Raw genomic sequence first — 25,640 nt, forward strand, 5'->3', positions numbered from 1 at the left:
CCGGCCGGATGGTTGTAGGCCCGTATTTGTTATTCTGCAACATGCACAATAAAGGTCTTCAAAAATTAAAAAAAAAAAAAAAAAAAAAAAAAAGGTCAACGCATATGTGAGTGGCGCGTTAAACAGCCTATTCTTGCGCATGGACTGATAGCTGTCGTGACTGATATTCTCATACTGCATTTCCTCCACTCAAGGTTCCCCTTCACTCATATTGTCCCAGGCAGTTACAGGTTTTGACCATATCAGCCCCATTTCTTACCCCGCTGCTCTCCACGGATGGCAGAAGCATTTATAAAATAGTTCATTGGTGCGTGCAGGCCTGCACTCTGGCTCCACCCACTGCACAAACGAAACATGTCAGTGGATCTTTACTCTACTGAGCATAAAGACTCTTCTGTAGACAACTGGCCTGAAGAGACACCGCACCATTGTGCCTCGAGAATCTGGAAGATACCAACATTGCCCCCTCCCCATGCACCCAAAAGGTCTAACTTTTGTGTGCTAACACATAAAAAACCTGCATTCACAAATGCTGCTTCGATGGACTGCATGCACAAATTATGCTAATCAGATCAAGATGTGCCTTACTGGCTTTGCCAAAACTAGAAAAAGGTAGCAAACATATTGTGTGATGTACAGAACGCGTACAGGAGGTAAAGAACTGAATCTGAAACAATGCAATTGGGCATATTTTTCAGATGTAAAATAGTCCATCAGGTACTTCACTGGCAGCACTCCTTGGAAGGTGGAATGAAACAGCAGCTAGTCAAAATCATTAGATGGGAGAGTCAAACGTCTCTGGGTGTAGCCAAAGCCCATTCTATGTACATGTGTTACAGACATCTGCACAGTCACGCCAGACCTAAACCCTTCCTTGTTAGAGGTAAAACCATCTTGGGGGTCCTGTTGTTGCCCAAATTTTATACAAGGTAACTAAAAGGGTTTGGGGATACTCATTAATCTTATAGCTGCTGCTCTACTGCACTCACCGCATGACTATTTCCCTCAGTTTGACCTATAGTGCATTTTACTTTTGTACAGTGCACATGTAAATAATAGAAATGTTTCATGAATACCATCTTGTGTGAACGTGACGCTAAATTAGAACTAGTGAGTGATCTCTGTGTAGCTGTGAAACCCTCAACTTCCAGGCTTGTGCTTAACAAAAGTATAAATAAATAAATACTTAAAAATACTACAAGAAACATCGAAATGCAGTACATTTCTTTTAAGGAACAAATGTCATTATTAGGTTGACAGTCCCTCTGACTAATTTTGTTACTGTGTATTCTTTACCAGCGACCAATTTTAATAATAAATTGGCATCAATTTACCCATTACGGAAGGATGTAATGCTGAATCTGCCTTGCAAGGATTCCACCAAATTACCTCTGGCACACTAAATTTTGTCTGTGCTCACAGAGCCACCCTCCCTGTGTAAATCCCTAAGAAAATCAGGTAAATGTCAATTTCATTCCGCAAGGCTACAATGCTTTTTCAGCCTAAAAGATGGATGGGCCTAGGTCCAACCAATGCTGGATGTGAGCCAGTGGTCTTTTTTAGGTCTCGCCTAAGTAGCGCTTGCGGTGTCTCATTTGAGACATGCTGTGTTTAGGATATGGGCTTTAACCTCCGCCCATTGACCACCCATATTTTCAATTGGCTCTTGTGTCTTTCTTTAGTAAATGTTTTTTTCCTTTTGTTAGTTTGCTTAGTAGTCCCTCCTCATTCTCTCCTTTGCTACTCTTGTAACTTCCCAAAAGGACTGCCTCTCTTACATGTGCTCTTATTTCATTGACAAATGCAGAGCACTACTTTCTTAATAACCTGGTGAGAATGCACGAAGCTACCATTTCCCGACTGCACTTCCCCAACCCTAATTGTATTTTTAATGTATTTTATTTCTTTTAGTGCAGCGTGCCATGCTGCGCTTTATCTTGAAATATGGCAGCCGCGCCTTTCTTTTGTTCTGCACGGCGCAACTCGCTCATCTCCATTTTTTAAATAAATAACTTCAAAAATACTTTTACTCTCAGTGCTTTATCTCCCGGTTCGGTGCCCTCCTTCCCTCCACAGAACAAAACCCTGCCTATTCTACACTCTTCCTGCCCTGCTGCCTGCTTATGGAGACAGCACCTTTAACTTCAGACAGCCGCTCTGCTTGGAATGGATGCACAACGGCTGCCACTTTTTTCTTTTGTTGCTGCGCAGCATTTTTGCAGAATCTTATGAAATGGGATTTTTTTTATTATTTACTTTCTTTTGCTGCAACGTGGCATGCCACTTTTATTCTATAAATGCAGTTTCTGTCGCTGAGCATGATCCCTCACAGGGTGCAGTACCTTATGTGGCCAAAAGAGGTCCTAAGGGAAACCTAGTAATAACCTGTGGTACTTCACCCTTTCACTGCTTCGTGCACAGTAAAAAATTACATGTTGCCGTACCCACAATAAAATGCTGCATAGCTAAATACTTCTAAGGTTCAAAGGTGGGACATATTACATTCCAAATGCTTGTTTTAATACAATGTTTTGGTCTTATCTAAGACAACGCATGCAGTGTCTCTTGCAAGACCTTTTTTTACCTTACAGGAGGCTTAGAGGCCACCCATTGCCTACTACTGGTTGGTTTCATTATAATTCTCATTTGCTTGCTTCTTAATTGTCAGCTTTCATAGGTTTCTTTCCTTTTTGTGTGTTCGACCCACCCCTGGAGCATGGACGCATTACTTGTGTCCTGCAACTGCTCATTTTTCAGGCTCTACTTTTTTCTTTTTGCTTAAACACCGTACAAGAGTCTGTATGTTTTTTCTGCTGTTTCCCTAAATCCCACTCTGTTGTCTGTGTGCTTGACCCAGCTCTCCTGCCCTACACCCTCTATTATCTCTGTGTGCTTATCCCAGCATCCTCCCAACCCTATGTTTCCTGTGTGCTTGTCCCAAACTCTGCCCAACCTTCTGTTGTCTGTGTGCATGCCCCAGCCCCTCCTACCCGTCCCCTGTTGTCCTTGTGCTTGCCCGAGACCCCCCACCAATCCTCTGTTGTTCGTCTGCTTGCCCAGCCCCACCAGCCTTCCATTTTTCATATGGTTCCCCCACCCCTTCCGCTCACTGTCCGTTGTCCATCAGCTTGCCCCCACTCCTTCCGCCCACTGTCTGTTGACGATGTGCTATCACCCAGTCAGTGCTTAATTTTGATGGTGTTTGCAGGTGGGGCCCACCAGCATTTAATTTTGGGCACATGCACTTATTATTCCTCATCAGACTTAGGCCCAGAACAAAAGAGAGAAAAACACAAAAGGGGAAAAGAAGAAGGAAGATTAAGACATAAAATGACCGACAACGACGGAAAACAGGGACGAAAAGGACGTGCAGGAATGAGATGGAGGCCAGGGATGGTCTGCTGATGGTTGCGTCATAATGCTTAAAAAAAATGTTTTAGCCATGTTGCACAGCAGCTGCGTCATTGTACAACATGGCTATGAAACATTGTCAAAACCAATAGCTCTCGTGTGTGAGACCTATTGGTTTTGCCAATGCTGGTTAGTGACGTTATACAGTTGAGATACTGTCTGTTGGGGGGGGGGGGGGGGGGGGGGGGGGGGTCTAAGATTCTGTGTGTCTTTTGCTTTCTCACCCTAAGTGCGCTGGGCATGCCCAGACGTGGGTACTGGGCTCACCGTGCCACTGGATTCAAGCTAGCCTGGCTGATCAGCGGTGATGCCCCGAAACCGGTCCCAGGAGGCTTGTTTCCGGTACAGGGAGGACCTGGCTTGGCAGTTTGGGCTAGACTGTTCCCATGATGCATAGGGTCAAGACTGATTTGCATATGGCTGGGTCTAAACTGGGGTGGCATGGTGAGCACAAGTACAATGGATTTAACCCAGGTCTCTTGACTGGTGGTGAATGTTTGAATTGCTCTGCATTTTGTCCATCATCTGTGTGTCTTTTGCCTTCTCGCTCTAAGATTCAGACATAGCATTTGCCAAAGTTATGAAATCCCCAGCATAAGGAGTTCAATGAGATGCCAGTAACAGAGTGAAATTCTCAAACAGCGTCTCATTCATGGTCCCAAACATGTCACGTGGATACCTCCTGATGGGAGATCTATTGGGGTCTGTGATCTCGACTGGCCTGGGTGTCAGGTGACTCACATTTTCCTTCAATGCAGCAGTGGAGTTTAGCAAAGGGTTCGCTGCGGTCACCCACTGTGCACATCCTTAATGCTCAGGTGTACGTGGTCTTCCTCGCCCTGGAGATCCTGCATTTAGCCAGTAGCACGGTGAGATCTATAAACTCAACGTGTTTCGACCCAGTGACATTCCTGCAGAATGTGGTGAGAGGCCCCTGAGACACTCATATCTCACAGATATTCACAGTCCTTAGGATGAATCAGCAGGCCCCTACAAGATGGTGTCTTCCCTGCGCCACAGGGGCCTCCGTTACACCTGTTTGGACCCTTTTGGATTCAGTACGTCTAACAGATTTGCCCCTAGGTTGTTTAGGCCAGAACTTTCAGTCAGAGTTTCCAGTTCACCTATGACCTGGAGCCAAAATAGATGAATTACCGGGCACAACCAAATCATATGCATAAGGTCTGCCTTTCCTGACCAATGTATGGGGTGTTGATGCACCAATTGTATGGAAGCTTGCCAGGGGGCTCGCATTGTCACCTGTACTAATACAAATACACATTAGCTCTCCTGGCATTCCCCAGGTCCACTGGAGTGTGTAGACCCTGGTGTGTGGGCATTTTCAGTGTGTAGTTCCCCCAGGATAGACTGGCTGCATACATTAATGTACATAAACAAAAAGTTCAAGTTCAAGTTCGGGCATTTGTAAAGCGCACTACTCACCCAGAGGGTCTCAAGGCGCTAGGGGAAGGGGTTCATTATTTGTCGAATAGCCAGGTTTTGAGTTCTTTTCTGAAGGCGATGTGGTTCTGAGTAAGGCGGAGGTGGGTGGGGAGTGAGTTCCAGGTCTGGGCAGCCAGGAAGGAGAAGGATCTGCCACCCATGGTGGATTTTCGGATGCGCGGGACTGCGGCGAGGGCTTGATTGGACGATCTTAGTTGGCGGGTGGGTTTGTAGAAGGACAGTCGAGTGTTGAGGCATTCGGGTGCTAGATTGTAGAGGGCCTTGTGTGCGTGGGTGAGAAGGCGGAAAGTAATTCTTTTGTTGACGGGAATCCAGTGGAGGTCTTTTAGATGTCCGGTGATGTGATCTTGGCGAGGGATGTCTAATATGAGTCTCGCTGACGCATTTTGGATGCGCTGGAGTTTTTTCTGTAATTTTGCTGCGATTCCGGCGTATAGTGTGTTACCATAATCCAGTCGGCTCGTGACCAGTGCGTGGGTGACAGTCTTTCTTGTCTCGAGGGGGATCCAGCGAAAGATCTTTTTGAGAATGCGAAGTACGTTGAAGCAGGAGGACAAGACTTCGTTGACTTGTCTGGACATCGAGAGAGAGGAGTCTAGGATGAAGCCGAGGTTACGTGCATGGTCTGTGGGTGTGGATGCTGTGCCCAGAGCAGAAGGCCACCAAGAGTCGTCCCAAGCTGAGGGGGAAGATCCCAGGATGAGTACCTCCGTCTTGTCTGAGTTGAGTTTTAGGCTAAGAATCCACTCCTTGAGTGTAGAGCGTATCCTCCAAATGTGGGGAACACCCTTGTTGTTTTTGGTCCCCTCACACATCTACAGGCCCCTTGGTGTCATGCTTCATCATCGGGGTCATCGTACCCCTCTACGTGGTACGGCGTGCTGCGACCTACGGATACGCGGGAGCACTTAAGATGACTATGTGTGGTGAGGATGGGATATTTTAAATGTGAGTGTATAGTGGGGTTTAGATCTAAGTGAGTGAAGTTTAAAAAGAACCTGGCGCGTGGGGTAACAAAAAACTTTTAATGGGCCCCCAGGCTGGTGCTATTAAAATAGAGTGTGGGAGGTTAATAACGCAAACAATGTGTATTACCTCCTCTCTGTGTGCGTCAACATGTTTCGGTGAAAACACCTTCTTCAGGACGGGGTACACAAATCCCCATCTTACTCACGTTTCTCCATCTTATATCAGGATTTCTAATAAAAGTGAGATTTTTAAAGTGCAGGTAATAATGTACCTAACAAAAACGTCGCTTATTGGTCGACTGTTTTGTAGGGGTAGAAATGCCTCATGAGCCCAACGTCAGGGTCCCTTTCTGCTTTTTAGCACGATTTCAGCGAGGAAATTCCTCCCGACCGACCCCTCCGTGGCTCCGGAGCCACGGAGGGAACGAGGAAGAGGAACTAGGGTCAGAGTAAGCCCTATAGCTTTATATATATCAGCCATTAAATGAAGCAAAGCAGTCCAGGTCCCAGTGGTTATGCTATTTACCACAGCACATACCAGCAAACAAACCAGACTACCCTCCATAGTAGGCTGAACATATTATCAACAGAGTCAATAATTGTTTTTGATGTCCATACTTAAAATAATTGCAAATAGTGTAGAACGTGGATTTGAAAATATCCAATCATACCTTGTCGATCTTCACCTCATCTTTGTTTCCCTTCTTTACTGAAACAATTTCCACATCTGGATCATCCTCCTGCAGCACAAAAAAAATCACAATGAAATTGCGTTGGTTGCTAAATCTAAAGCATCTTTCCAAACTGGATATTACTGTGCAGTCCAATAATGCTATGTTGGTGTGGTTTCCAATTACTACACAAGGAAAGATGTGTGTACTTTCAGAAACTCCAAAGCATTAATTTTTACCCTGTGGGCCTAGTCTTTAACTGCTCTGTTCTCTTTGGCTTTGGGGGTCACAAAAAAATGCTGCTTTTATAAAAACAATATATATATTATATAAAGAAGCACACAACTGCTGTCACATACACACAGGTAGATGCAGGCATGTGGATGTCGGTGAAATATACTGATCGTTCTAAGGTTTTTCACACAGATGAATAAATGTAGATGGCTCGGGGGGGGAGATGGATGCGTGTGGGTGTATGAGGATGTTATGTTAGGTTATGTTAATTGGATTTTTGAACGCAGCGGTTACCCTGGGGTGTCCTGGCGCTAAGTACTGCCTGTGCGTCAGCGGAGTGAAGGTCAATGAGTAAACAGCCATGTCTTCAGTCCCTTTCTAAAAGAGAGGAGATCTGTAGCATTCCTCAAATGGAATAGCAGGTCATTCCAAGCCTTGGATTTACATGTAATAAAACTCCTGCCTCCCCAACTGTTTTTTTAAAAAGTGGGTATTTGGACATTTTTTGCTCCAGCGGACCGAAGAGTTCTACCGGGAACATACCACTTGATCTTTTTCCACAAATGGTCAGGGCCTGTTCCATAAGGGCCTTGAAGGCTGTGCATAGGCCCTTAATGCAAACCCTTTATTTCACAGGAAGCCAATGTAGCCTAGTTAATTCTTTTTTCACCTAGACAAATTTGGGAATACCTGACAACAGCCTGGCTGCTGCATTTTGAGCTATCTGAAGCCTATTGATGTGCTGTTTTTGGGCATTCAGATAGATACTATTGCAGTAATCCAGTCTAGACATTACAAGTACCATGACCACTGTCCTGAGATTTCCTTCTGAGAGATAGGGTTTTATTTTCCTTAGGATTCGTAATATCAGGAAACATGCGGATACCACGGAACTTATATGATCACTAAATGTCAGGTCTGTTATCTAATGTCTACCCCAAATTCTTTGCTTTCAGAGTCGGGGGAGGACAGTTGCCCAAATCTGCTGGCCACCAGTCAGGTGTCCATGAATGAGAATTATTTCCGAATACAATAATCTCAGTTTTGCTGGAGTTTAATTTTAAACAGTTTGTCGCCATCCATCCTGCTATATCCTTCATACAATCATCCAAGCGTACTTCCGTTTCTTTTTCCTCTCCATCATTGAAGGATAAAACTATTTGGGTGTCATCCGCATACGAGGTTAATTGGAAGCCGAAAAATCTTATCAAGCCCGCCAAAGATATCATATAAATATTAAAGAGGGTTGGGCTCAGTGAGGACCCCTGGGGGACCCCACAAGGAACGCAGTACGGAAGGGATTTGTTATTGTCCAAGTCAACAGTTTGTGTTCTATCGGATAAAAAGGATTGCAGGAGTTTCCCAGCAATCCCGTGTACCCCTACCTTCGACAGTCGGTCCATCAAAACCATATGATGGACCGTGTCGAAGGCTGCTGATAGGTCTAACAAAATCAGTAAAGCCTTCCCTCCACCATCCAAAGCCTCCCTTACCTCTTCTAGAGATTTAATTAGGGCCAGTTCTGTGCTATTTTCTGCTCTGAAACCGTATTGAGTTGGATCAAGTAGATTATTGGTTTGGAGAGAAGTGCTAAGCTGGGTATTCATAGCCTTTTCTATGATTTTTGCAGGCAGTGGAAGCAGCAAAATTGGCCTGTAGCTGCTAGGGTCTGTGGGGTCCTAAGTAGGTTTTTTTCAGTAGAGGATGGACTCAAAACGTAGTGCATTGATGGGTAACTAGATAACTGCTTGGATGTGGCTGGATAGATAAAAGCCTGGGTGCAAGTAAAAGAGCTAGATGAATGCAGGATTGTGAGCAAAGGTAATTTAGGATGTAATTCATCCATTTACAGTTAGTGAGATACAGGTCTGGCTGACCTCATTCAAATCAGTTTCTCTAGCTGACCCCGGCTAGTGTCGGTCTTAAAAGTGATGGCCCTTATCGTTCCTTCTACCTTAAGAGCCCTGCGGAACACATTTTCTCCTCATGGGTAGTCCTGCCCACAATATGTCTGAACACAAAAGAGTCAAACTATAAGCTAATCTCCCTGTAGCAAGCATTTAAGAAGATTGGGGAATATATTTGGGCTCTTGGCTCACAAAGCATCATGAAACTCTTCACATATTAGACTCTGTTAAGATGGGATTACAGCCTGGAATGGGAACTGAAACTATCCTGGTAACTATGCTGAAATATCTCAGAATGTTTCTGGAGGCTGGTCACCCTACCACTCTCATCGTGTTGATGCCCTTGATACAGTTAACCAAGTCTTCCCAATCCACAGTTTAGAGGAGATTGGTTTGCAGGGTTCCGCGCTGACCGTTTTATATCTTTCATATGGGGACGTAGTTATTCCCTGGCCCTTGTCCTAATTTAGTGTCTGTTTATGCAGAGCCCGACCAAGTTTCAGACTTAAAAAATAATTTTGGTTAGTCACTACATTGATCTTCTTTTTGCTTATTTCGAAGGGAGATTAGATGTTTAGTTATGGAGTAATGAATATAATAGATTGTTATTCAATTACTGAATCATTGCCTCAACGAGTACATTTTCCTAAAACAGGATAACAAATCCCTCACACATGAGCAATATTATAAAGTACAACTAGCCCAAAAGACTACTTTGAAGGACTCTACAATTACTGAGCCTTCTATCCCACTAGCAGAACTGCGTAAACAAGAAAGATTTTGCAAGAAGCCCCAACTAATAATATTCACTTTTTTAAGTTTGAGACAATATTGCTTTGAAATTGGGTTGTCTATAGTTTTATTTAACTCATTACCTTTCACTAGATTGCAACATCAGTAAAATGCTAGACATTAAGATCCCTTGTAGTGAAACAGAGAGAGCTGAACTGATGAGCAGGGACTGATGAGAGCTAAAAATTATGCAATTCCCTACTTGCGAGGTCTGCTAAGCTATTATAGCTGATGGTGTTACCACTATGCAGGCCATAACTTCTATGCAATTATAGCCCCTAAGAAACTGAGCTCAGTGACAAGAAATATCCCCACTACATTCAGTGACTCTCACATCATCAACTTCGACCTTAACCATCAAACGGCACCCACCACCAGCCTCTTATGAAATACATTCATCAGATGATGGACTAAAACTGAAGCTGAATGGCTTCATGTAGGTGTCTACTAAGCAGTCGCTGGACTGTCTAATGAGAGTTAAACAATTCTAATAAAGGCTTTCAGACACCTCGGATAAAGTGGTTCCCCTGAAAGGCTCACAAAACCAACATCATCATCGAGAGAAGGGCTTGCTCAACCTGGATGTGAGCTAACAAGTGATGTCCTTATTCAGTGTACCTCTGTTTTAAGAAACAAACTGATACAGAACATGGTGTCCTATAGGCAAAGATCATACCATAAGTGTTATATAGGTAAGCTAGAGTGGGGTTTAAATTAAATGAAATGAAATCCAGTATTTGTAAAGCGCACAATTACCAGAGGGTCTGAAAGCGCTGGAGGCCATCGGGAAGCTTAAGTGAGCTACTGCCCAGAGTCACATGGTGCTGGGCTAGCCTGCCGCTGACGCCGAGGATCGAACAGTGAACCCCAGAGTCAGGTGCCCTGGCCGCTGTGCCACACATCTTCCCTAAAGGTGTAAAGGTTGCAGACGATAAGGAAGGCAAAATACCAACTTTTGCATTAAAGTCACACACCAGTATTAAAGTAAAAGGTCCTCGTGAGTGAGCATAATTTGCTGCTAGTTCACCTATTGGTATCAGGGGTGTGGAATTTTTGAAAAACTGTACTTGTCCAAGGGACAAAGGGATACAATAATCTTCTAGCCCTGTAAAGAAATCCACTAGTCCCACGCACTCTATAAAACCAAAAGCTATACAGACTAGCAAGGACTTATTACTAGTCAACTATAAAACCCAAAGTATACATGACCATCTCTACCTCTTTGCCCTTGCAAACTCTCTTATTATAAAGTATTACCTTCCACACTGTTTTCTTGCTATCAGCAGTAATCATTTGCCTTTCCACTAACTTGCCATACGGCCCATACCAACTCCACATCTTCATCATAGGGTTCATAACCCGCCTGTTCTCTTTACTCATAACAAGGGTTTCACACACTTACTGTTAAATTACACCACTTCCTTACTACAAATATACCTTCACACTATAGACATTGGAATGGATATCCCTCTCAGTACCCATCCCATGACCTTCTCTCCACTCCCTCATCACAGGCTCTGTACCCCTTGCACATTTCACTACAAGTTCTCCTCCCCTCTCATAAGAGGTTTTATTCCATCTCCAGTTTCACCATAGGCTTCGTCCCTTCTAAAACCCTCTCTTGTCTACTGTTGCTACCTTGCCTCCACTTATCACAGGCTGCTCTGCCTTCTTTACCCCCTCTGCAATCTCATCTAAGCGCTCTGAGCAACCCTTTTACCTTAACCAGCTCACTCTGCTTCCTGCTTTCCATCAGCCCTGCCAACTGCGTCCACAGAAACAGAGAAAGAGTCAAAATTAAGAAGCCCGCACAATACAGCTCTGAGAGGGGATATTTCAATAGCATCATACCCGAATCAATGAAGGGAATGTTATGAGACTCACAGATGGCACGGAGGTAGACCTCAAGGGGACCAGGCTTGATTGAGGTGGAGATAACAAACACCCAAGCTGTGAGTTATTGAAGAAATCAACAGGCAATATTCAGTGAGCTATAAACTGGCATCAATCACCTGCATGCAAACTGCAAGACATGGGTTTAGAACCTTGTTTGTTCTCAATCTGTTATTATAAGGCTGCTAAAAAGTTTTTGGGAGCATTATTAATAGACCATCCAGGCAGTGTCATATTTTAAACTCCAACTTTCAATTTCTACCAGCCAAACAATCCTGGCATATAATCCCTACCAGTAAAGACTGTTTATGACACTACACACTTGTATGATTAATAGTCAGTGTATAATGTGTGTGAGATGTAAAGCGCTCTGGCATCTTACAGTGGGATAAGTAGTGCTATGAAAGTATTAAATTAAAAATGTTAGGAATTGCTATTTATTTTGTCATTCCTATAAATACTCATACGTACTTATACAGCTGAAATTATACTCTGAACAGAAGGAGGGATGATGGCACTTTAAATGTTGTCTTAGTTTTGGGCTCGAGCTGGAAGAGAATATTACTAAAATCCTGGCAGGGCAGCCTCCGTCATTCAGCCTTCTAAGGTCACTGATTATCATCTGATTAAGTAGTGGTAAAGTCTGTTTTTATAGTGCTTGAAAAAAACACGAGTGAAGTGTGAAGCACTATACTATCAACAAGTACTGGCTAGTAGGGGAGAACTTGTGAACGACTGAGATATAGCACTGTAGAATATGGTGCTAAAAGTTCAGTGAAAGTGGCGGGAGGAAGAGACAGGCTGGGCACAGGCAGCTGAAGGATTCAAAGCAGATATGTGGGCACTAGAGAACAGCTTGAGGTGGGCATTTATGATTATGGGTTGGCATTAAACAAAGGAGGTATTTAGAGAAAAGGATCCAAATACCTGAGGAAAGTGGGGGAGAGCGCGCAGAGCGGGTCAGACTACTAGCGTTTCGCCCGGGGAGCCTGATCATCCCCATGAGAGTCTAGGCTCGAGCTCAGGGTAAGTGAGCCACGTATGGTGAAACACAAATTGTAGCAGCTGATCAGATAGGTTACTTGAACGGGAACAGAAAACAGTGAAGTTAGAAAACTGGGAAAGACAGGGAGAAGGAGGAATGGGCACCTTAGGGGATTCAGAGGGTGCATCAACCACCAACAGCGAGCTCCCAGTGAAGAAAGGTCAGTACCACCTCCATTGGGAAACATATGCCTTTAAGACAATGTACTAAAAGAAGCATTGAGCATTTTGAAACGCCAACTGAAGGACTGGGTTCTTTTGGACCCAGCGGTGCCAGGGCACAACACCTGAAACCTTCGTGGGTAACCTGCTCCGGCGTACAAGTCACAGAGACACGGGACACTTCCTTCGGCGTCAAAGAGTCAAGGTTTATTTACTGCAGGGAACACAGAAGTCACAGGAAGTACATCGAGTGTAGTTCGGGGAGACTGCTTCAAATTGGTTCTGTGGATCGCTCCTTTTATACAGTTTTTACCCATAGGATAACATGATACACAATAGTTTACAACCCGGTTCCCACATTTAGCTCTCAGAGGGGTCGCTTTGGTCACTTTGAAACACATAAGGTCCGGAACATAAGTGCGGAAACATTTGGCGGTTCCCAACTGTAAAAACCCATCTTCCCACCATTAGCAAATTCCAATCAGCAGTAAAGTAGATCGAAATAGGAACGAAGACAGGTGCAGAGGAAGACGGAGACAGTGGGGAGATCGGAAAGGGTGTAAAAGGGGAGGTATCGAGAAGCACGAGATACAGGCATCAAAGGGACGTGCCTAATGAGATGCACGGCTGAGACAATAAGTCCGTGCGGCAAGATGAGCCTCGAGCGGCGCCATCTGCCTTACAGCAGCAACCCCCTCGTCATAAAGACACTTACAAAGAACATGTGTCTTCCGCAAATATCTTGGGAGTCCCAGGGTCGCGAAGCGGACAGCGTCCGTTCGCTGACTACTTGAGGGCAAGAGACAAAATGGATGCCGTATCTAAAATGGAACCCGTGGGTACAGATGAAAAACCCACGTAACAAACGAACGGTTTAAGTTAGCACAGCGAAACTGCGCACACTTACTAAACTCGTCATTTGCGGTTCATAGATACCAGACTCGACCATATTCGTGCGAGTCGAAAACACCACTTACAATTGTCACGGAACCTCAGCTGCCTGCCTCTTTGTTGGGATTTTGTTCCCACTAGTTGAGTTTTTTGCGCTTTCGGTAATTGCCTCCTGGAAGCTCCTGCATTTCATATTTATCAACCTTGACACTGAGCCTACGCAAATGAGACGATCTATTCCCCGGGACAGAAACTGCTTTCCTGTGGAAAATGGCATCACAAATAGCAGCATGCATCTTTCTGCAAAGTAAATTGAGGAATGTCCCAGCAGTTCCTTGAATCGGGGACTTCAGAACTCTCTACAAGTGCATCAAATATTTCCTGCATTACTGGTTTTAAGGCTCTCTGGTGTTAGTTCACACACAGCTGACTTCAGGGGCTTTTAAGCAGTGAGAAATCTGTATATGTTTATCAAACAAGTACATCTTATATCCGTAACCCTTTATGTAATTGAGGGTGTCCAGTGGCACCACATCCTCCTTGTTCAGCTTCCTTGCCTTCAACTTCAGCTCGCAGGGCTCCTCTGACTTCTTACTCTTTTCGAGAATTTGCATACAGAGCATTCCTGTACACTCTCAAGGAATTGAAACGTACGACATGCACCTTCCCTGACCCCACTCACGTAGGCATCTACCACTGCAGGGGAATCCACCCAGCACCACTAGTGGCATATCTTTATTGTTTAACTAAGAGCGCATGTGCAGCAACTTTTAGCACCTGGAAGCAAAACTAACATGGGAGCCGGTGTTCTATCACAGACCTCAGGGCCGGCTTTAGCATTGTTGGCGCCCTGTGCGACAATGTTTGTTGGCGCCCTCGAGTGACCATCTCCACCACAGATTCCTATTCCCTCACTACCACCAGTTAACAGTGCCCCTCAAACCTCCATAACCAGTCTCTCAGATTTATTTCGTTTTATAGCGCCACTCGTACCAGTGTGAGGTGTCAGAGCACTGTACATCATACACACATTTAACAGAGACAATCACGCGTGTAAATCAGTGTATAAGAAACACGTTACATAAGACAGAGGATTACAAGATGTAAGACTCACAAGTCATCCATACTTTACTGATAGGCAGATATAGTCCTTGGTCTGGAAAAGCACAAATTCAGAATTTAAATAACACATAATTGTTAGGGGTTTTCTTCAATAGTAATAATTCATTTCTACCCAAATTACCCTTTTTAGCTAGATCAGGTTAAGGAAAAGCCGGGCAAAAAAAAACATGTAGGTCTGATATAAACCCTGCAGTTTGCATGCAGAGCTTTGATGACAGTTAATACCTCATTGTTCTCTATTAGGATTCTAACTTATAAACTACAAAATAACAAAAATATCTCTCTGACAATACCAGTAACCTATTTACCTATTAATATTACATGCACTTTGCAATCTGCATGGCACACGTTTTTAGCAGCAGGCATAGTAACCCTCTGAGCTAACTTACGAGTTCAAACTTCCACTAGACAAAACTCCTTCTCTCTCCAAGAAGAACATTAATCACCGGAGTAATCTTGACATTTTTATTGATATCTGAAAATTGCTGGAGGGAAAGAACGAGGCAGCAGGTGGTTTTTAAGCCAGAATATATTTCCAAACAGGGCGCCCTTTCCAAGTCAACGCCCGGTACGGTGGCACTGATCGCACCGCCCTAGAGCCAGCCCTGACGGACCTTACAGATACAGTGAGCAATAATGGTATTTTTTGGCTTTTTGGCAGGGCCGGCTGGGGAGCTCAAAGACATGCCAAAAGTGTATTTTTGCAAATGCACTTGCAGGGTTAAATACGCGTGCAGATGCGAAGGGGAGATCATTCCGATGGGGAGATTAAAACAACGGAGGGAAGATTAAAACAACGAAAGGAGATTAAAACAACAGCACAAACTTTCTCACAGCTGCAGCCAGGCTTTTAGTAGTTACCGTAATTACCTTAAAAAAAGGTGCATTCGCTAAGATTGCATATTCCAATCGGATACAAACTGGTTTGTGATTATATTAGAGGCACAAGGGTTAAAGAGAATGTCTACTTGTCCGGAGGACTAAGCAGACAATAAAACTTCTTGTCTGCAACAAGAATCCTCATGTCCAGGGCGTCGGGCGATACAAATTCCCCACCCCTGCTGGTATAAACAGTCCAATCAGAATCCAATTATCCCTATCAGAGATATCATCATTATTATAAAAATGAACCATTATAACGCCAAGTTAGTTCAAACACCTGCATGTATTCCGCATACAACCATATTGGATTGATTTTGCAGCCAATACCTACTCTAAACCATGCAGCCAAGCTACTGTTTTCTCATCCCCTACTGGACTGAAGAGGCAGAAAGATTAAAACAGGTATACCCATCAAAGCAAATATCCTCCTGCAGGGGTGTGGAATTAAATAAAATATCTACTTGTCCCTGGGGCAGGTTGCTTCATAAATCTACTTGTCCTGTAACAAAATCCACTTGCCCCTTTGGTGCCATTTAGTGCAGCGACACATTATGGAAGCAATCTCATATAAGAGCTCAGATATAGCCTCTCTGATTATGCCAGGGCTCATGTCCTAGTAGTGTTCGAAAACTTGAAATCTCTTTATGTTGCCACGTTTCTGCAGATCTACATACTGGGGCTGAAGGTAGAGGTAAGCAATAGTTCCAACTATTCTCTTATCTTTTCCCATACTGAGAAATGTTGCAAATTTACTCCTGACAATGGCAGACGCGAACCTTATTCCAGAGTTGGAGATAAAGTGGTTGGAGGGAAAGTGAACTTGCAAACACTCACATGAGCAAATCTACACATGCATTTTGCTCAGGCTAAAATGCATTTCACAAATTTTTTCTAGGAGTACTATTTTTTGTCCTACTTCTGTAAATTCTTGGGAATTCACGAAAGCCATATAGCTGCACTTAATGTAAGGACATATACAATAGGAGTACTTTTGAGACTTTCTTTAATAATTGGGCACCTCATTGTGTCTGCCGTGGACAGTGACCTTTTGTGTTTATTAAAATTCTTTCCCTCTCTCTGTATCGGCTGGTTTCACTGTGAGTGACCACATTCTGCTCTTTCACAAGGAGCATATCGGCACACAAAGTAGTTTTGTTCAGTGCCAGTAACTACTGTGGCAGTGTGTGCTTTTTGAGACCAAAAAACTATTTTTGCTTTTGCCAATGTTAGTTATAATGGTGAGGGCCCGGCAACTCCCACACCAATAAGGTTTTACAAAAACTATGCCAAAACAAGCCACACATTGACAAAACTAAAAAGCTGACCACCAATTTCAGACCTACTGGCTTTGCCATTGCTTGTTTATTTTTGTTTCCCATAATCTTATTGAAACTGGTTACACTGATTTTCCATTATGAATATTTTTGGGAAATACTAGCATGCATCAACACATGTTACTAAATGATGCTGCAAAGAAATGGTACCTGAAAGCTTACAGTATTTCAGCAAAAATACATTATTCCTGCTTTCATTTTTTAATGAACATTTTATTTTGAAAGCAAAGAATCATCAATCGTGCTTTCAAGCTTCTGCAAATATTTCCATCAAATTAGAGAGCATTCTGGGAGCATTATACATAGCCTCATATTGCTAAACTTTGAAAACGTGTGTACACATTTTTATACTGGAACCACTGTGAGCACTGCAGTCAGAGCTTAATACATGTACTTAGAACACTCACCCTAATAATAAAGGTTTTCAAATAATGAACCATAAATACAAGTTTGAACAACATTAACAGATGGACAAAAATATTTCCTTATCTGCAGACAGTACATTTCCCTGATCCATAATGTGGTACTGCAAACTAGCAGCCAAAGGGTTTGTGCTGCAGGGGGTTGGGCCTACTTGTTCCAAGGACAAAAAAAAACATGAAAACGTGTTGCCCTTGACCCCAAACAATATGTCCTGGGCGTTGGGCTATAGGAATTCCACGTCCCTGCTCCTGTAACCATGTCTACTGAAAAAATACAATATCGTAGGCCTTAACAAGGGTAGTCCACTCGTCAATATGTAATTTAGAAGACAGGCCAGAGATATTCCTGCTAAGAAATTTAAGATTGGTATTGTCCTTGTAAGTGACAGGTGACACCTGACCCTTCAGACTCACCTCCAGGTACAGATTGTCCCTCGAACACAAGTCCAGGGGCACATCCGGGTGACATAGCTCAGAGGGGGAAGTCAGGGAGTATGTCAATGGATTATGGGGAGCTCTACATTGGTATAGGAGGTGTGGTATGTTTAGGTGAGAGATGATGAATTTATAATTTATAAACAATAACAATCTACTTGACGACACCCAATTTGGGTTTAGACAAGGCCATGGAACGGAGACAGCGCTTCTCAAAGCAGCAGATGAGATAAGAATTACAATGGACAAGGGAGGATCCGCGGTATTAATACTTTTAGATCTCTCCGCAGCTATTGACACAGTTGATCATGTCACCTTGATCGACCGTGTCTCGGCCTTAGGAATAAAAAACAAAGCTAAAGAACTCCTTGCCTCATTCTTGGCCAACCGTCCTCAGACAGTTAAGATAGGCAATTATACCTCCCAGACCTTCTCTCTCCCTTGCGGAGTACCACAGGGCTCCTCGCTAAGTCCGACACTTTTCAACATTTATGTTTCGGACTTAGCGAGGGTTATAAAATCTTATGGAATTGCCCTAACAACCTATGCGGACGACACCCAACTGGTGTTATCTGTATACAATGATGGTACTTCGGTCGCGGCTAACTTCTAGGAGGGAATGAAGGCAATAAGTTCCTGAATGTCATCTAACTGTCTTAAACTAAACTCTGACAAGACAGAGGTGATGACATTCGGGAACTTGCAACCTAGCTGGTCACCCCCAATGGTGGCCACCTCAGATGGGAGTGCCCCCCCCACCGGTAGCCAAGGTACGCAATTTAGCAGTCATATTTGACAACAAAATGACTTTCCTCCAACATGCCAACTCTGTGGTCTCCTCATCCTTTTATATTTTAAAAAGGATTAAAAAACTTCTTCCATATCTACCTCCGTCTGCGGGCAAAACTCTAATTAGTACCTTGGTGTTCTCGAGAACAGATTACTGCAATGCCCTCTTACTGAATGCCCAAGAAAAGGTCCTCAACAGACTGCAGACGGTTCAAAATGCCGCGGCCAGGATTCTACTAACCATCCCCAAATTCACATCCATTTCCCCTTACATCCGTCAGCTGCATTGGCTCCCAGTGAGGAGTCGGATTAAATTCAAGTCTTTACGCATAGCCTACAAAGCCATCAATAATCTAGGCCCACTATTTCTAAAAAAAGCCTTTTGCCCGCTTGAGCATTCAAGAACTCTACGTTCATCATCAGCCCATCTGTTGAGGGTTTCTCGTACAAGAAGGGCCAATTGGGGAGACAGATGTTTTACCACATCGACAGCCAAACTTTGGAATACGTTACCCCTCCATATTAAAACCGCTCCTACGCTCATTAACTTCAGAAAGAAACTCAAGACTTGGCTGTTTTCAGCATAAATTACCATTTTTCTTCACAGGAAGAGTTCTGTTACGCTAGCGCCGAGACACCCTCCTGGGTATTTTCGCGCTTTAAAAATCGCATAAAATAAATAAATAAATAAATGAATGAATAACCGCATGTGTTACGTTTTTAGCAACCACAGCTTTGCTAGAGACACATTTCCTCTTTCTCACGGAGAAACCGACCTGGGTGCTGCTGGTCTGCCAAAAACGCCAACTTCTCTCACACTCAGCCTCCCCTCATCCCTGGAGGGATCCGCCGCCTTGCCGCTTGACAACAACTTGCAGCACCTGCTTCGCGGGTGCCGCTGCGCGGCGTGTGGCGAGGGGTTGAGGCTGCAGGAGCGTCTGCTGGTCTAAGGAAGGAGGAGGGAGCACCTGCGAGTCTGCTGAGGGAGCACGCCAGCAGGGACTCACAAGACCAGGAGTCCCTGCGCTGCACAGGTGTGCACGGCCGCGCCCCCAGCAAGACACGCCCCCCTGTCTGTCCAGGTCACAAAAAGCGGGAGCCTCCTAACTATCAGCGGGACCCTTCTCACGGAGAAACCGACCTGGGTGCTGCTAGTCTGCCGAAAACGACAACTTCTCTCCCACTCAGCCTCCCCTCATCCCTGGAGGGATCCGCCGTCTTGCCGCTTGACAACAACTTGCAGCACCCGCTTCGCGGGTGCCGCTGCGCGGTGTGTGGCGAGGGGTTGAGGCTGCTGGAGCGTCTGCTGGTCTAAGGAAGGAAGAGGGAGCACCGCGAGTCTGCCGAGGGAGCGCGCCCAGCAGGGACTCACAAGACCAGGAGTCCCTGCACTGCACAGGTGTGCACGGCCGCGCCACTAGCAAGACACGCCCCCCTGGCTGCAACGCCCCCTATTTAACCAACGGACTGCCGCTCAGCGGGACGCGAGCAGGATGCCGAGCGAAGCCAGAGCAAAGGGCGGGCAGTCTGTGGCAGTCAGGGGCTGACAGAGGCTGGGCTGGGCCACCCTCCTTTTCAACCACCGCTTCTGGTCCAAGAGCCTGGGTTCTCCCTGCGGATACAGTGGCCCACATGTCTACCCGTTCTGGAAAAGCACTGAGGGGTGGGGGAGAAAGTGCTACGGGGAGCACAATGATAGGCACAATGGACAAATTTATTACAAGGGTAGCAGTGGTTATTGAAAAAGAAATTGTGATGACGGAACGTCGTCTCTCACAAGATTCCTTCCCTTCCAAACGCTCCTCCTTGGGAGCTGTTGCACATGCCCTGTCTCCAATCTCCACCTACCCTACCTCCCCTCTGTCCAAGAACCTGTCCGTACAGCCACGGATTGCAGCTATAGGGGCAGGTATTGACTGGCTGGAAAGTTTAATAATAAATCCCCTTCCCCCCAGCCCTAGCCTAGTGGCTGCTGATCCCCGCCCTGACTCTCTCATAACTACCTCCTCTGGCCACAATTCCCAACTATCCACTCAGGTTCCCTCACCAGTTCATAACCCGTTGCCCCAGGCGCAAGCTTGTCTGGTCCACAAGAAAAGAAAAAGGGTTATTAGTACACGGAAGGGGAGTTACTCCTCGCTCCTCAAGCGACCAAGGAAACATGTCCCCAGAGGTTCTACGCAATTGGATGCTGGAGGGCCAGGACCATCTGGGGGTACTGCTCCACTAGTACCAGCGGCAGAAACTCCCCTATCTCATTACTCGGTCCCGGCATTACCCACATTACCACACGAGGAGCCCTCCCCTGAACTCATTGAGAAACTGGTCAAGTCCTTGCTGGCACCGCTTATTGACCAAGTCAAGAGTCTGGGGGACAGGCTAGATAGATTTGAACAGACCACCCGGGACAATTGTTTCTCCCTGAAAACCTTCATTAAACTACAGTCTAAGCTCAGGGAGGACACTGCGGATGGGAATGATGGGAAAGGGGATTCTGGGGGTCTATTACAGGGAACCTCACCGTCAACGTCCGCTCATGCATAAGCCACTGGGAAGGCTTTGACATCTGCGCCCCCTGCTAGTGCAAAGCCGACACCCACTACCCATGTTGTCCAGGTCCATGCCAGTGCCCCCCCAGTAGAGAGGATTGCAAAGTGTAACCCTGACCAAAAGAAGCTGCAAGAGGGAGGGGCTGGCTCTAAGTCTAAACCACTGGTCGTTCCACCCACTGAAGTCAGGGGAGTAGCCATGGCTCTAAAGGCAAAATCAACTACTTGCCAACCTAAAATCCCTAGCCCAGTGGTTATACCACATAAGGTGGCACGAAAGTGTCCCCCAGTTAATCTCCCCCCTGAGTGCCAACCATATGTTGTTGTCCTTATCAAGGTTCCCGCCTTGAGGGACGCCCAGCAGGAAACCCATCAGGCACTGAAGAATAAAGTCATCCACTGGTTGAAAGCCAACAGACCCCTTCCCTTGGGAGTGGATGGCTTGATTCTTGGCGTGCGCAGGGTGGGATGGATTGGTCAGGGGAAAAAACTGTTCGAGGGGGACTGTGTGGTGGTTAATTTCCAAGACGTGAGAGCTGCCCACACAATATGTAGCTTAGGGCAGGCCACGGCTGGTCCTGGTGTTGAAGCAGTTGATTTAACATACTTCTACCCGCGGCCGGTCATGAACTGCTCAGGCCAACCCCCCGTGTATACCTCCCAAAATAGTGCTTGTGGCCAATGGCATTTAGCAACAACCGTAGCCCAGCCACACGCAGTTTGGCCAATGCTGAGCTGGGGTCCCAGGGGGTACTGACTCCCTGTTGGACAGGCCACATGAAGGGCTCGTTCCCTCCCCGCACGACCAGGCCCAAGCCCGGCTCCTCCAGTGTTACACACCACCACGACCCGGTTGCCGTCCCCTCCGGGACCCCTGCCTCTGAACATCTCGACCTCGTGGGCACGATTCCCTACCGGCCTGCTCGCCCGACCTGGGCGCCATCTTGGACACAGCACCACGCGGCCGCGTGGCCTCCGATCGACCCTAACCCTGGGCCTGGCCAGGCCCCGACATTCCGGCACCACCATCCACCCAGGAGGTGAGCGGCCCACTTGGCAGGTCAATGGGAGAAAGAGGTGTAGATGGCTCTCCCCCGCCAAGTGCCGATCGCCCCCAGCTCCCCCAGGCGCTGGCTCCACCCCCCTGCTGGGTGTCTGGACTCCCTCATCCCGGACCTCCCGACCCCCAAGTACGAGGGTCCGGACATCAAAGGGCGCCAGACCTATAACTGGGGCAGCTCCAGAGCAGGAAGGCAGTTGTATCCTGGAGTCGAGAGACGCAGTGAAGAACTCATCCTTGACGGACTACTGGCGCTGCCGTAGCCCTGCCTTGCGAACTATCGTCCTGCCTGCTGGCGCTGCCGCAACCTTCTGAAACCTTCATCGTCGTCGGGACCTGCTGGCGTGGCCGCGGACCGTTTGTAACCACCACCTTCATCGGGACCAGCTGGCTCCGCCGCGGACCGTCGCCTTCAACCATCTCGGGACCTGCCGGCTCCGCCGCGGCCCGATCATCTAGAACGCCGAGCTCGAGGATTGAGAGCTATTTCATCTAACCAATTGGTAACAAGACTGTCCCGCTACCCCCTCTTCCCATCCAGAGACCAGAACCGAGGGGACCCCTGAGTCCAGACCTCCTTGTACCATTTTACCGTACTTAAAGAATTGCTATAAAGTATCGTTGAACCTTATCCTTGTGTGGTGTACGTCTGTGGGGGGGAAGTTACTAGTCTGTACGATCGTTGGAGACGGCTCTCCCCGGAGACCTCTCCCCCTATCCTCGGCCGACCCTCCCGGTCCGTCTAACATTGGTGGCCAGCGGCGCGATCCGAATCACCGCATAATCGTACAGAGAGTAGCTCACCCCACGACGAAATCACAATGACAACCAAAGAAAGCGGATCCACCGAGAAATTCCAGATGGAGAAATTGGAAGAATATAGCCATCGTGAGTTGAAACAATTCTGCATCGAACTAGGTATCGCTACCACCGGTCTAAGTACTAAAGACGATTTCAAGCACGCCCTTGAGTCCTGGGCAGAAACCGGGGCCGTCAGACCCCCGGACCAAAATGTCGCAGCAGCAGAAAAAGACACCACGGCTCCCGAGGAGCGAAGAACGGGTCTCTCGCAAGACGAGATCCAAGAACGAGAAAGAACCCGACTACACGAACTAGAAATGGCCCGGCTCAAAATGGATGGTGAACTCAAGTTAGCAGAACAGAAACTAAACCTAGAACATCTGCGGCTCCGAGAAGAACGGGAAGAGAAACAGAGACAAAGGGAGCTCGAGGAAAAGAGACTGGCATATGAACATGAGCGCAAATTAGCTGAGATAGACTTACGCAAGCAAAACAAAGAAGTAGGGGTGCCCGAGCAACCTCGCACCCCAGGGACAACAGAGAAAAAGGTACACATCCCCAAGGATGTCGTCCGAGAATATTTCCGAGAGGACGACATCCAGCAATGGTTCAAGGCCTACGAAATCGTTATGACCTCCCACCGGATCGATCGAAGCGACTGGGGAGCCGGACTATGGGGGAGGTTCCTCAATGAGGGCCGCGATGCCCTGCTACAGCTCCCAGACCATCTAATGACCTCCTATGACCACATGAAAGCTGCCCTCCTCACCCGCTATGGGCTCACACCCGAAATGTACCGCCAGAGGTTCCGAGACTGCACCCGAATCCCGGGTACGACTTGGGTGGAATACGTGAACTATTTCAGCCGGGCCTTCGAGGGTTGGATCAAAGGAAGCAACGTCACAACTTATGAACAGCTCTTCAATCTCATGGTATGGGAGCATCTATCAAACAACTGCTTCGTCGAGCTCAGGCAGCACCTCCTCGACAGTAAATTGACTGATCCACGGCAGCTCGCCGCCGAGGCTGACCGGTGGGAAATCACCCGAGTGGGCCGAAATGGGTCCTATGAACAGAACCGGAACCACCACGGTCAGCACCGTCCCCGAGGTGGAGGAGGGGGCCAAGGACGAGGAAAAGACAATGCTCCGGCCGCACCCGCTACCAGCACCCCACCCCCGGCCAACCGGGGCAACACCCCGGCGCGGCCGGGATACAGAGCCAATGTCACGTGTCACCGATGCCAGCGAGTCGGCCACTACGCAAACGACCCAAATTGTCCACAGAGCCAGACTCTGAGGCCCCGCCAGATGGCTGCCGCCGCCCTGGGGGAAGAACAAATCTCCGAGGAACATGAAGAATATGAGCAAGAACACCAAGAATGGGAGCCAGCCGCCATGGCTCTAGCCTGCTTAGGGGGGAAAGACATGGTCCCGCGGGTCCCCCTCCCCGCCAACACCCGGAAGTACAGTCAATGGGTGAGCATTAATGGACGCCGGGCCGAAGCCCTACGTGACACCGGGGCCAGTGTGACAGCCGTCCGCTGTCACCTGGTGACCCCAGAACAGATCCTGCCGAACATTCTCTGCCCTGTCCGTTCAGCCGACAATTCGGAGAGTCTATGTCGGATGGCTTGCGTCCCCTTCGAGTGGGGAGGAGTCTCCGGCATGTTAAAAGTGACGGTCCGAGATGACGCCCCCGTAGACTGTCTCCTGGGGAATGACCTTGAAAGCTCCCCGTGGGCCGCCGTCGAAAGAAGAGAGCACCTGGGGATGTTGGGCATCCCGGACTGGGCGTGCGTCACCACCCGGTCCATGGCTGCCCGTGCCATCCCCTGACCCGAAGAACCTGAATGGCCGGCACCTCCTCCACCGGTTGCTCCAGTAGAAGACGCCGACCGTGCTGCCTCCCCAGAACCAACTCCCGAGGGGCCCGTTCAGTCTCCGGACCTCTCCGGCCTGGATCAGTGGCAGCAAGAGGGGGGGCCCACCCAGGAACAGTTTCGCCAAGAACAGAAAACCTGTCCCTCCCTCGAGGGACTCCGCCAACAAGCCTTCGCTCAGAGCGCAGGGGATACTTCCGGAACACATTGGGTCTATTGGGACAATGACCTGCTGTACAGCGAACAGAGAATCGCGGAGTTAGGGGCCAGTCGAGTGCTAGTGGTGCCCCTCCGCTTTAGAGACTTCTTGCTAAACCTGGCCCACGATGTCCCCCTGGCTGGCCACCTGGGTCAGGATAAAACCTACAGTCGCCTAGTGACCCACTTCTTCTGGCCTAAGATGAGGAACGACGTACTCCAACACTGCCGGTCTTGCCCCACGTGCCAAGCCAGTGGGAAGAGCGGCCGCAAACTGAAAGCCCCCCTGCAACCATTTCCAGTGGTCACCACCCCGTTCGAGAGGGTGGGGATAGACATTGTGGGGCCCCTCGACCCCCGTACAGCACAAGGACATCGGTTCATCCTGGTACTAGTGGACCACGCCACCCGCTACCCTGAGGCTGTTCCCCTGCGAACTGTGACAGCCCCGGTAGTCGGCCGGGCCTTGATGGGGATCTTCTCCCGTGTGGGCTTCCCCCGAGAAGTCGTCAATGACCGGGGCACAAACTTTATTTCGAAATACATGAAGTCCCTCTGGCAACAGTGTGGGGTCACCTACCGATTCACGACCCCCTATCACCCTCAAGGAAACGGACTCGTTGAGCGGTTCAACCGCACGCTCAAAGGGATGATTGGGGGGTTGGAAGAGCCCCTCCGTCGCCAGTGGGATGTGCTACTACCGTGCCTTCTCTTTGCCTACCGAGAAGT

General features: G+C 47.3%; 1 protein-coding gene across 2 annotated transcripts in view; it reads right to left on the bottom strand.

Annotated features, from left to right (window-relative positions):
• Positions 1 to 25,640, bottom strand: part of KNOP1 (lysine rich nucleolar protein 1) — a 102,725-nt gene that overhangs the window by 18,749 nt on the left and 58,336 nt on the right. For both annotated transcript variants that reach the window (XM_086940788.1, XM_086940787.1), the window contains exon 3: positions 6,515 to 6,583. In XM_086940788.1, coding sequence (XP_086796914.1) covers positions 6,515 to 6,583 — 69 coding nt within the window. The remainder of the gene's footprint in view (positions 1 to 6,514; positions 6,584 to 25,640) is intronic.

Source organism: Lissotriton vulgaris, chromosome 10 (assembly GCF_964263255.1).
Source record: "Lissotriton vulgaris chromosome 10, aLisVul1.2, whole genome shotgun sequence".
In the NCBI taxonomy this organism is placed as follows: domain Eukaryota; kingdom Metazoa; phylum Chordata; class Amphibia; order Caudata; family Salamandridae; genus Lissotriton; species Lissotriton vulgaris.